The 12,687-nt window shown below is 50.0% G+C and overlaps 1 protein-coding gene across 15 annotated transcripts in view; it reads left to right on the forward strand.

Annotated features, from left to right (window-relative positions):
• Positions 1 to 12,687, forward strand: part of RNF220 (ring finger protein 220) — a 157,610-nt gene that overhangs the window by 96,740 nt on the left and 48,183 nt on the right. For 13 of the 15 annotated variants that reach the window (XR_014932806.1, XR_014932807.1, XM_015870371.3 and 10 more), the window contains 3 exons: positions 3,313 to 3,358; positions 9,978 to 10,073; positions 11,918 to 11,960. Coding sequence is in view for 13 of the 15 variants with exons in the window: in XM_015870371.3 (XP_015725857.1) it covers positions 3,313 to 3,358; positions 9,978 to 10,073; positions 11,918 to 11,960 (185 nt within the window). In the remaining 2 variants the exon portion in view is untranslated. Of the gene's footprint in view, positions 1 to 3,312; positions 3,359 to 9,977; positions 10,074 to 11,544; positions 11,755 to 11,917; positions 11,961 to 12,687 lie in introns of those variants that run through there. The other 2 variants (XM_015870372.3, XM_085511561.1) reach the window with 1 other exon arrangement.

Raw genomic sequence — 12,687 nt, forward strand, 5'->3', positions numbered from 1 at the left:
CCTCGTGTAGTTTAAAAAAATATATAATCAAACCCTCATTTCCTTATTTAGGCTTCAAGTGACACTTCCACTTATTTAAACTGGCATCCACAAAAATCCAATTCTCTCTCTGCCCGGCTGCTGCTGATTCCCTGCCGGCATCTGCTCCGTGCAGCTCTGCTGCTGCTGCTCCATCCTGAGGCTGGGAGCCCGAGCTGCTGGGAATAAATTGTGTCCACTGGATTGTTTGTACAGAAATACATCAGCTGGTCGCAGTGTGCTCCTGGCTTTGTGGGATGCCACATGAGAGCTGGCCATGCTCCAGCTGGGGCTGTGACATCCTGGGGGCTGGTGAGGGTGTTTTGGGAATGAGATGCAGGGGTGGGAGATAGCAGGTGCATGCCTGCCTCTATGCAGCTTTGTGAGGGATGAACACAAGCCTCCCTGCAAAGCCACCGAGTATCTGAATGTGTGGGATCGCAGAATTATAGAATCATTAAGGTTGGAAAAGGCCTCTAAGATCATCCCATCCAATCCCACCCCACCGTGCCCACTGACCACGTCCCTCAGTGCCACATCCCCGCAGTTCTTGGACACCTCCAGAGACGGTGACCCCACCACCTCCCTGGGCAGCTGTGCCACTGCAGCACTGCTCTTCTGAGCAGCTTTTCCTCATATACAGGAACACACAGCAGGAACACGGGCTCCCAGCTGGAGGCACAAAGCCATCAGGGCAGAGCCAGGCTGCCCAAAGTATTTCTTCTTCCCAGGATGTTGCCTTTCTTCTTTGGTAGTTTGAGGGGTGACGGTCCCTAAAAGGCAAAGAAGTTGTTTTGCTGTAATGAACTAGACAAACAATTCCCCAAATAGATTAAAACTAACTGTAACTTATAAAAGCGGGTAGTAATTATATTTTATTAGCTAGCAAAACACCATTTTTTTATTTCGTAGGATAATTCTGTGTAAATCACCTTAATTAGAAGTGTCAGACGAGCCTGTGAATATCGTACTTAGTAACTAATTTCCTATGTACAGGTTATAATTTAAAACACATGGATCACTCGCTGAGTGGAAATATGCTAGCCATGAAATAATGTGGGGAGTGTTGGGGTTATTACTATGTAAATGTGTAATCATTTCAGACCACTGCAGCCTGGCTGGGTGATTAAAGAGAATCCCGAGGTCTCCAAAGATTGTGCTCTCTGCGAGAGCCTAGAGCAAAAAACTTTAAAAGGCACCGAAAAGTGTTTGAACTTTAAAGGTCTTGATTTCCCTTTCACCATTTTTAATTTGTCCGCGGTGTTTATGGACGGGAAGGTTTCTCTTTGCTGACGGCCCTTCCACTCGCAGCCCCTTCCCAGCACAATTGCTGTAGATATAAATGCAAAGTGGTTGTCAGCACTGGTCCTCCCAATGATGAACAATACAAACGGAGCCCTTGCACATTGGTCCCAATGGCAGCTGGTTGGATGGCCAAAGAAACTCTCTTCCTGGGAACGCTGCTTTCCTGGCACTTCAGCCATGGCTGGGAGGAATTAATGAGGCTCTTCCTCTCACCCTTGGAAAGGAGTAATTTTAAACACCTTTAACAAGGAAAGGGAGGAAACGAGTCGTTGTTGTGGTGTTGCTTTTTTTTGTTGTTTGTTTTTTGGCTTTTGGTTTTTTTTAACCTGATGTTTGGTTTGTAAAAGAAAAAAAACCACGTTGTTTCACACTTTGGGCAATTCAGAAAGTGAAAGCATCATGGGAGGTGGAGGATTTTAAGCTCAATTTTGGCCATCATCAAATTAAAACAAGTTCTATCTGGCGCAAAGACAAGAGGCAGATGAAGATGGCATTCATGTCCCAACAGAAGTCCCCAGTTGCTCGTGTTGGGAAAAGAGATGGGAGACCATAGCAGGGCTGTAGGCCCAGGGATGGCCAAGCTGTGGGATGGGATTGGCAGCACTCCGTAGGCAGCAGCCATGTCGGATGGTGTCTGTGACATCAACACACGCAGCACTTGTTCATACTGAGCATTGCACTCTGGGTGTACTCATGCAAAAGCAGCACCTCACTGAGCTCAGGGCCTGGAGCAGTGCTCTGCCATTTGGGGTGACCCAGTGGGGAGAGATCACCGCGGGTGTCACCTCACTGTGGGATGGTGGCATTGGGAGAGGAGGGAACCGTAGCCCCGGGAGAAAACACCTTCCTCCATCCCTTCTCATTTCATAACACCCAGCCATCTGCCAAATCAAGGCAGATTAAAGCCAGCCAAATTCAATTTCTCCCCGCTGCCACTGCAGCTCGGCATCTGGGGCTAAAGTGTCCCCGACAAAGCGAACATGACAGGCACATTGCTTTTTTGTCACATCTAGTACCATGTTGATCTTCTAAAAGTCTCATAAAAATTTATTGATGTCTCCCATATTGCTGTGATTGAGAAGAAAGGAGTGTGTGTGTGCGGCACGGCACACGCAAGGGAGGGGGGGGGCACGTGTGTGTATTAATGCTCCTGAAGTAGATCTGATTTGATATGTCTTGTTCTATTGTCAGCATCTGTTTAGCGAGGCTTTTTAATACTTTCTGGCTGCCGATCACTCATCCTTAGCCTGGGATGCAGGCTTGCATACAAATTTTGTTATTAAACACAATTCCATCCCTCCCTTTCCCAGCCCCCCCCGCCCACCCATCCATCCATCACCTCCCCAGGCTCAGGGCATCCAGCCCGCGCCGTGAGCACCAGCACTGGGGCTGGCAGCATATTTCAAGCTCCTTTTGCCTGCTGCAGGTGCTTTGCATTGACAAATCGAATCACGGGGAAATCATTTATTTCCTAATGCTGTTTGCAGCATGTTAGCGGGGGAATTTACATGAGAGAGATTACTTTAATAACCAAAAAATTACAGCGTGGGCCTCCCCGCCATGTCGGCTTTGATATGTAATTGTTTCAAGTTTAACCTGTCTGGAGGGGGGAAGGTGTTATTAAATCTGCAGCATCTCCCGCTGGCGAGGGCAGGCAAGGAGGAGCTGCGCAGGGGACCTCCTTCCCTGCTAAACGGGGAGCAGTCTGGCTTCACAAATCACTCCAGCCTGAGGCAGCAGCGGGGATCTTCGTTTCCTTGCTCTTTACACTGATTTATTCCCCCTCTGCTTCCCATCCTCCTGTTTTATTGTGCCCAGCCCCATGCAGTGCTCACCACCCTCTCTGTGGCTGTCGTCCCATTGCCCCCACAGGTTTGCTCTCCATTTTTCCCCAGGGTGGAATTGCTCTTTGCTGTTGGAGATCCCTTCCAAGAGCTCCCCACTGCAGTGCTTTCATGGCTCTGACCCCATTCTCTTCTCTTTTGGCAGTAAGAACTCCATCCTGAAGGATGCCATGGCAGCAGGCACCCCCAAGGTAAGTGAGTACCACTCAGAATGCTTTCCCCTGGAGTGATGCTCTTTATTTCCATTCACCTTCCCATCCCACTCGACTTTATGCTCCCTGGGGGTGAGACCATCCCAGAAGCCAAGCTAGCACAGGGGATGTTGTTCCTGTTCCTGTTCCCCACCACATTCCGTGCGGCTGGAGTTGAAGGACCCAGCAGGCTCCAGGACTCCAGATTGTGTCTAATGACAGCTAATGAGAGCTGATCACATGCATACTGAGCTCAGACTGTGAAATCATGCACAGGAGCAATGGGGCCAGAGCCATATGCCAGCTCTGGAAGAGAGGAGCAGTGCCACCTCTAGGGGACCAAATCATACCCAAATCACTAAAAGACCCTTTCTCAGATGGATTCCCCTCCCAGTACTCTCCTCCCATCCTCTTGGCTCAGCAAGCCCTGATTGCCAGGAGCAAAATGCAACATAGCAGCACTGCAAAGGGCATCATCTGTTAATTAGCTGCCCGTAAGATGATGCTACAGCAGGAAGGATCAGTGCTTGGGCAGGCAAGTGGCTGGAAAGGAGCTCCGGGCCCTGCTTGCCTATTTATTTATTTCTTTTCTGGATGCTTTGGGTATCTTTTGGAGCAGGTGGAATGCAACATGGGGGCCAGTGCCTTGCCAAGCACATAAGCACCTTGCTGCCCTCCCGGGCTAGGGGCTAGGTGCTTGTGTGCTCTTGGGATACCTCTCAGGCAAATTCAAACCCAAAGGGAAAATAAAGATCCACAGGGAGTGTGGCTGCCTTTGGGCATCCTGACGGAGCTGAGAGGCACCTGCAAAATAACGCCTGTGCGGGAAAGGGACTGGAGGGAAGATAGATGAGCTGTTTGGAGGGATACGCACCACATGAGTGACAGCCAGCAGATAAAGCAGAAGGTCCATCCCTCGGCAGAGCCAGGCTTTTGAAGTTTCCATTGACAAAGAATCCCATTTGCCTTGAGCGAAGGGATTAAACTGGGACTGGAGAGTCGTTCTATGTAAAGGAGATCAATCGTCCCCTGTCACCACATGGATCTTTTCCCTTTGCCCGTCACGTCTGGGCCTAAGAACATTAACTTCAAGAAGCCACGAGAGCAGGGAGGGAGAGGGTGAAATCAGGAAATCTTTCATTCCCTTCTCAGAGAGCTTGAAAGCCTCTCAGCCCAGGAGGATTCATTATTTCTAGGTGGTTTTTGCTGGGAGACAAGTCCTGTGTGGCACAGACAGGTGATGTGCTGACCACCAGGCAAGCTCGGTGTTAAAGTCCCCTTTGTTACCACACAGGGCTCAGGGGACGAGGTGCAAGCCAAGGCTGCTCCTTCCCTTGTGCTCACTGAGCCACTGGAATGCAAAGTCCCTCTGAGAAATCCCATTCCTTCCCCAAAATTACCCCAGCAAACATCTCTCCCTGCTGGTAGCAGTAAGAACACATCCCTCACTCCCTGCTCTGCTGCCCCTCAAGAGCTGTCACTCACTGTGCTGGGTCAATTTTCATGGCAATATGTCAAAGAAAATCCAATCACTCAACATGGGATGCGATGAATGCAGGATTATTGTATCAAGTTCTTCTATTATCGGGGCCGACTAAGGCACTGACAGCCACACAAGAGCTGCAAGATGGGGACTGCAGCCAATGTGTCTACCCATGCAGCAGCAAATTGGGCAGCTCCAAAGCGGTGCCTTCATCCTCACAAGAGCCCAGATAGCTCCCACATGTGTCTGAGCTTTGCAGAAAGCAGAGGTGCAAAAAAAGTGCTAAAAACCCACCTGCTTTGCTGTAGGAAAGGCCTTCCCCATGCATAGGGGTTAGAGGAGAATTGCTCCCCCACGGCAATTATCTCTGATGACAAGCCTGAGGCATCAGGATGGATGAGAAAAGTCCTGTTCCCCTGCACAAGCTGGGGGTGGGTCAGTAACTTTTCACATCATCCTGCGTCCTCATGGGGATGTTCAACAGATGTCCATCATCTTGGTGGGACATTCCCTGCTCAGGGAGGTGAGATCTCTCTCCCTAAATTTCAGCAACTTCCTCTTGCCCATACATGACTGCAGATTGCCTTTCCCACCAAAGCCCAGCTCATGTGCCAGCTCCCACCACCAGCAAACACCCCAAGTTCTCCCACACCTCCACTGTGATCCCCCACCCACCCTGCAGTTTTACAGCTTGGCTGTGCAGTCTGAGAGAGAATTACAGCGCCTGGAGGGAAATTTGACCACTAAAGCCCTCCAAGGAGAAAGAGCTTTGAAACAAGCAAGATTTGGAGCCTGAAACCTTGACAGAACGGCTGTGCTAAGCCCTTGCCAGCTGCCTGGCTGGAGATGAAATTTCTAGCAGAATCATTTCACTTCTCCATATCATGTCTGGTGGTAGGGGCAGGGGCCAGTGTTGGGGCCCCGGGGCTTTGACTCCTTCTCTTGTGTCATGAGCTCACTGCAGGGGCTCGGGAACGTCACGCTCCTCCCTGTGTAACACCGATTTACGAGGAAGGATTAAAAAGCCAAATCTGAATGCTGTGGCAAGGCTGCAGCCACAGTGGGGACATGGGAACAGCAAAGGAGGGGAAATTACCTCGGGTGCGTGCCGGCTGCCAGCTCGGGGTGACAAATACCAAAGCCACTCCAACACAAACCTCCAAGAGGTTACGTGCCATAACACAAATTAGCCCTGAACAAAGCCCTTCGCTTTGCTTAGGCCAAACAGCTGTGCCAGGGACACCGCGCTGGGCAGGAGGAGCACACACAGATGTGATCCAGGGGTTGTATCCCAGCTCCAGACCACAGCTCTGTCCCCTCCATCCTGGGTGTACCCATTGGTGGTTCAGCATGAAGGGGTCCCCTGCCCTGTGCAGTCACAACAGCACTGGAATAAATCAGCAGCTCCCTGCTGACACTGTTATTTCTGCTCACTATCCTTCCCGTGTTGAAGCTTTCTATCCCCAGCTACATTCCACCCAGATAAAAGCCACCACATAATTTTGCCTCTCTCTTGCTTGGCAGCAAATGTGGACCCTCCAAAAGCTTCTAGGAAAGTCAGCTTTAATAGTAGCATCTTTTTGTCAGGGATCCTCCAGCAGCATTATAAATGGTGAGCAGAGTGAAGGGGGAAAATCGCAGCCAGGCCCGGTATCACTCATTGCTTTCGGGTTACAGTTCCCAAGTGATAACAGCTATTAGCAACACTTTGACGGCTTCCCTACCGTGGAGGGGAGGGCAGGAGACAGAAAACATGTCAAGCCATCACCTCCATGTTAAGTGATAAGTACCTATTTAGGCGGCAGAGTTAAAGCTGAATGCATCAAGCAGGGAACACTCTGTGCCAAAATAAAAACTAAAACTAAAAATAAAAATAAAAATAAGGTTATAGATACATAAAAAGCAGGGTTAGGGTATTTGTTCTGCTGACAGCAGCAGTGATGGATTGTTTAAGAAAAATAGACTCCCTATGTTTTTCCAGGGCTGTCAGAAAGCCAGAGCCCAGCACTTTAATACCCTCGAATGACCAGACTTGAAAGGGAGTGGGATGTCAGCTGGGCTGGGTGCAGCTCCCATCCCTCCCCTGCGTGATGGAGGTAATGCTATGCACCTCTGGTTGGTGCCCAACCTGCCCTGCACCAAACTGTGGCACAGCAGGAGGGTCTGCAGGAAGGGGCGAGCGCACGGCTTGGACAAGATTGATGGCCTCGTTGCCATTAAGAAAAAAATTAGCCGGTGGCGGCTATCATATTAAAGGGTGAAGAAGCCGTGAATTATTTTCTTAAAGATCTTATCACTTACAATGATAATTTTACCTTCCAAAAGGCCACTTTTAATGAGGCGAGCCAGGCAAAAAGTCATGATTTAATGCCAGATTTTTTTTTCCAAACACATTTTACTGCTTTTTTGTCCATGTTTAAAAAGCGCCGGTGACCTTTTTTTATTTAGCTTGCCCCAGGTGTAATGCTCAGGCTGATCCTCTCAGGGTTTATAACCTCCGCAGAGAGTGCCTTTACCCAATGGAGAGATGATTTAAAGGGGAGGGAGAAATATGAGGCTGCACGGCCGCTCACACATGAGTCCTCAATGCAGAGAGCTGTGGTTTGCCAGGGAAGGGGCAGCAGGAGATGAGGGTGCTCTCTCCCAGTAGCTTCAATCCCACATTGGCACCCAAGGCAGGAAGCAGCCCCAGTTTTGGGGTGGAAAGCTGGAAGAGGGCTGGGAGGAAAAATGGAAATCTGCCCTAACCTCTACAACTGTCTTCCCAGATGGTGGTGGAGAGATGGAGCAGGGCTCTATCACTGCCTCTACTCCGCTCAATGGTACCAGCTTGGCTACAGCCATTGGGAAACAGCCCCAGTGCAACAGTCTGAGGGGAAAGAGGCCAAAATCAGGAGGGCAGAGAAGCCGGCCAACTGCATTAGTGGACTAGATGCCCATTACAGTCCCTTCCAACTCAAACAATTCTGTGATCCTATGGAATCACCCTTCCCTCCAGCACCTTTCCCCATGCAACAGCCCTTTAGGACTGCCTCCCCCCTGCCCCATGATGGGCTGAAAGGCAGAGTGTGCCACGTCGCCAGGAAACGAGAGAAACAAATGAAGTCAAACTTCCTACCAGCAAAGGGGAAGTGTGACTTGGCATCACTAACGCCGTGTTTAACATGCCAGTGAGGTATTTAGAATTGAAGTGCTTGCACACAATTTAAAAATAGACAGTTTATTAATCTAAACTGCAAGTGTATGTAGAAGAGGCCCCAAGATTGACATCTTTGGGATTAGTTTAGCCCTGCGTTTTTCCAGAGGTCATCGCCATGGTGCTCAGGAGGTTTGTGGAATAAATGGGGCCGGCGTTCTTCCCGGGACCACACGCTAAAAACTAATACATAACGTTTAATTTACTGTCTCCATAGCTAGCCCAACCATTTTTCACATAATAATATTGGATTAGAGCTACCAGGAGGCTGAGGGGGGAGCGGGAGGTGGGGTGGATCCTTCTGTCTGTCGCCAAGGAATGGGGAGATGGGTGGTTTTTCCCCTTGTCTAGAATACATTGGAAGACAAAATGTATTTAACCCTCCCAGTTCCGAGTGCTTGGTTTATTTATGGGGAAAGGGCAGCAAGACTGCTGCAGTCAGGATGTTGTTCCAGGGCCCCACTCCATGCCCACGCTGCCCTGCTCTCCTCTCCATGGGGGCTGTGGGAGCCCAGGGATTGCCTCCTGCTGACCAAAGGGTTTGGTATGCTGAGTCATCCTTCCACGTGCTCGTATCTTTCCAAAAAGATGCACATTTTTTTTCATGTTTCATTTCAGCCCAGAGGCAAACGTTGCTGGAAAGCTTGCCTTTCTCCAAGGTATTATGCTTTTTAATAACGTTGTCACCACACTTGACCTGTCCAATTCAGATGATATCTACACTTCCCTTCGCAAACATACACATCTCCAAGCAGTCATTTATGGTTGGATCTTGCCAGCTGATTCCCGGAAACAAACATCTGGAGAGCTGAGCTTCCAGTGTATATCTTCTACAACGTATTATGCTACGTTTAACCTAGTTTAGTTAATTTAGATTTCAAATTAGAATTTTAAATTGGATTTCCCCCTCCAATTTTTCCACTAATAAACTTGACTTACAACTCAGCATACATTTTTTTAAATGCCGTTGAACTCCTGCAGCAATTTCTCCTCTCAGGTTCACTGCCTGTAGAATCTGGACTTAGCTGCTGTTGACTTGAAGTTTATCAGTGATTTCTTAGGTCTCAAATATCACTGATCTTTTTAACCTTCTAAAGAGCCCCTTTTTTTTTTTTTTCCCTGTGCTACTTATTAAAATAAATAGCATCGTTACAGAATGAAGGGTGGCTCTGCTGCAGAGGTGCTAAGAGCTTTAATGCAAAGCTGCTGAGAGATTTAGCACAACTTGCAGAGGCAGATGAGCACACGCTGGCACTGCTCCATGCCAGCACAATGCTGCATTGCCATATGGTTTATGTGGGTTTCAGGGGCAGTTTTTTAACCAGGAGATTCTCCTGGATCCCCCATGGTGTCTGCAGGGTGGTGCGTGGCTGTGCAGTGCTCTGAGACTGCATATGAAAGATGCTGTTTAGCACAGGAGGGGCACACATAGAGCAGCACTCACTGGTGTGACCATTTCATTGCCCACATGAGCTGGGCAGCCTCTGTGGTCCAGAGATGCATGCTTGTGCTCTCCCTGCAAATAGCTCATCTGTCAGATGGGGCAGGGGGTGGCCTATAGGAGAGAAAGCAAATTTAAGGCAGTTCTCATCAGCTGAATCACTTTAAATTGTACATCCAGGCTCAACTGGCTGTCCCCTTTGGGCTATGCTTCTAAAACCAGCAGTGTATGATGCAAATAGCATCAGGTCGACCCTGTTGCTCAGCCAGCAGACCCACTGGCCTCTTCCAATGGTATCACTCATCAATGTCCAAGAGACAGCTGTCCTTTTGTTGCCTAATGTCATTGCACTGGGCTGTAGCAGGCCACAGCCCCACCGCCCTCCCCCTTGTGCACCATGTGAAGCACAAGGCCAGTCCCACATGCCCTTGAGGGCAGCTTAGTCGAGTGCAGGGCATTGGGCGATGCTCACAGCATGAATTTCTCCTTTCTCTCACAGTCAATTTTGTTGTCGGCCTCAATCAAGCGGGAAGGAGATTCTCCGACAGCATCACCCCACTCCTCAGATGACATCCATCACTCAGACAGATACCAGGTAAGCAGGCAGGCACAGTCCTTGCTCTCTGCTATAGCTGGGAGCCAGCTCACCCCAGCAGCTCTATCAACTCCCCATGCCTATAGAGCACCTCGTCCCTCGTGTGGCCATGCAGACGTGCTGGCTTTCAATCACAGCTTTAAATCCTCGTGGAGGTTTCTGTTGCATTCTCTTCATCATCTCTGCCATTGCCATGGCTGTGTTTGTCATTACTTACCCCGCAGCTCTGCGAAACTTTCAGAGAAGTGATTTTTGTGGAATTTATTGGTTATATCGCCAAATAAGGACAGATCCTCCATTGTTTGCTACACACTCTAAGGTAGCCTTCAGTTCTAATGTTGTGTTATATCCCGGTCACTTCACCCTTGTATGAGACCTGGTACAAAGTCAGAGAAGCAAATGCCACAGAAGATACAGAAATGCCTAACTCAGGTATTCCTACTCTCTTCCCTGCCTGCTTTTCAAGGCTAATAAATAAATAATGGTGTGGAATAGCCTTTTGCAATGCTGCCCCCCTTGCTCAGGAGCACCCCTCCCATCCCATTCCTTTCCATCTCAGTCTCTGTGAGCTCGGCGCTCCCTTGCAGCCCTCTGTTCCTATAAATTTTTATGACGTCCTACTTGAGGACAAATATTCTCAGCCCAAGCCCCCTCTATGTGCTGAGTCTAGCTGGTCTTTAATGCGTTTTAAGTTTGTGAGTGTATTTTATGGAGGGCTGCAGCCCTTAATGCAAATGGGAGCTGTAAGTCCGCACTGCAGGGAGATAAGACCTTTGGGGCCTGGTATTCATTTCTGCCTATGCTGGCTGCTTTATGCTCCTCTGGCAACGTAAAGGGACCTCAGAGTGGGTGCCAGTGTATCCTTCATAAAGCCACAACGTGAATGAGAATCCATTCTTCAAGGCTTCCCAAGTGACATAGCCAGGAAGAAGGCTGTGGTAGTGACTTTAAAATGTAGCTTTCCATATGCAGAGGTGTGCTAGCATTACCAGCGCACCTTGTGGGGGTTTAATAATAGTGAATATATGCTAAGGTGGGAATAATTGGGGTATGCATTGTCAGAATCCCCCATTTCCTTAGTCCTGGTGCTTATTTACCACAGGGACCTTGAGGGAAGGGGGAGATCTGTGAGTAGTGGTGCTGCAGGGCTGCTTTGTAAGTGAGCACCCTATTAGATAAGGACCTTAGATAAGGACCCCTCGATTCCAGTTGCTCCTGGGCTCTTATAGGCCTTATAGCACAGGGTGCCAACTGCCCCTGAGTTCTGATTGGCCATCTGCACTTGGGTTCTACTTGCACCCCATCTCTGATTGGCCACGCATGCCGGAGTCCCACTTGCCTCTGATCTCTAATTGGCTAAACATCCCCAGCTTCCAACAGCCGCTGAGCTCTGATTGGCCGGGGCTGGCCGACCCTTGCTGCCGCCTGTCGGTTGCCATGGGAACTTCCTCTCCTCTCCCGGTGAACTTTCACCCTCTCGGCGGCGGGTCACATGACCAGGGCCAACATGGCGGCGGCCGCTGGGGGCTGATCGGCGGCTCCTGCCGGGCCTGGCCGTATCCGCCCGCATCCCGGGCCGAGCGGGGGGAGCCGCCCCGGGGCCGCTGCCTCGTCACCCCGCCGGCCGCCCGCGGCTATGCAGAGCGGCAGGAGGGGGCCCGGCGGCGGGGGCCGGGAAGAGGTGGGTGCTGGAGTTGGGCCCCGGGGGGGGGGCGGGCCTTGTTGTCCCGTTGCCCGGTGATGTGCAGGGCTGGAGGGGGGGAACCGGGCCTTGTTTGCGACGTGGGGGTGGGGTTGACGTGTGGGGGCGCTGACACGTGTCCGCTCTTGTCTCCCCTCTGCAGACCTTCCTGCGGGTGCGAGCGAACCGGCAGACCCGGCTGAACGGTGAGTGAGGGCCCTCATCGCTCATCACGGAGCGGCCCGGCCCCGCTTAGCGCTGCTGGGAGCCCCCAGGACGAGCCCACGGCATCTCTATGTGTTCTCAGAGCTCCCCTGTGTGCTCAGAGCTCCTGTGGCACTGCTCGGGTACTGAGGAAAGTTTGCAAGCAGCGCTGTGAGCTGTGAGCGTGCTGTATGTGACGTCAGCTCGTGTTGTGTTTGGGTTGTTGTGCTCTCAGTCATGCAGACAGCTGGTGCGTGGCTTGTATGCTCGTGTTGATGGCAGCGAGTAGACGGGCTTATCGAGGGAAAAGCGGTTTAGTATTTAGAACAACTTTCCTTCTTTAGGCTGAAGCTGTAACGCTGATTTGCCCTGATTTTGAGAAATTGGAATTTATCATGTAAATAGTAACAATAAGTGGTCATCTGATTTCGTATGGCCTGTATATGACCCGTGTATTTTGTATGGCCCGTAGCTGACCTAAATTGCAGCGCTCAGACACCGTTCAGGTGCTTAAGCCACCAGGAGGCTTGTTAATGTTGAGCTCCCTGCTGTGGTTGTGTAGGACAGAATGGGTGATGTCATTCTGATGCAGCTTAGTTTTTAAAAAGATAACTTTATCTTAACCAAATATCAAAAATCTTTAGGTTGTACTCGTACTGCAATACTTTGCTTACATTTGAAGTTCTACTACTTGTATAGTCTTAAACAAGTTGAAGTTCTATAAAGTTA

The sequence above is a fragment of the Coturnix japonica genome, chromosome 11 (assembly GCF_054131305.1).
Source record: "Coturnix japonica strain WE chromosome 11, WE-NBRP24, whole genome shotgun sequence".
Taxonomy (NCBI): Eukaryota; Metazoa; Chordata; class Aves; order Galliformes; family Phasianidae; genus Coturnix; species Coturnix japonica.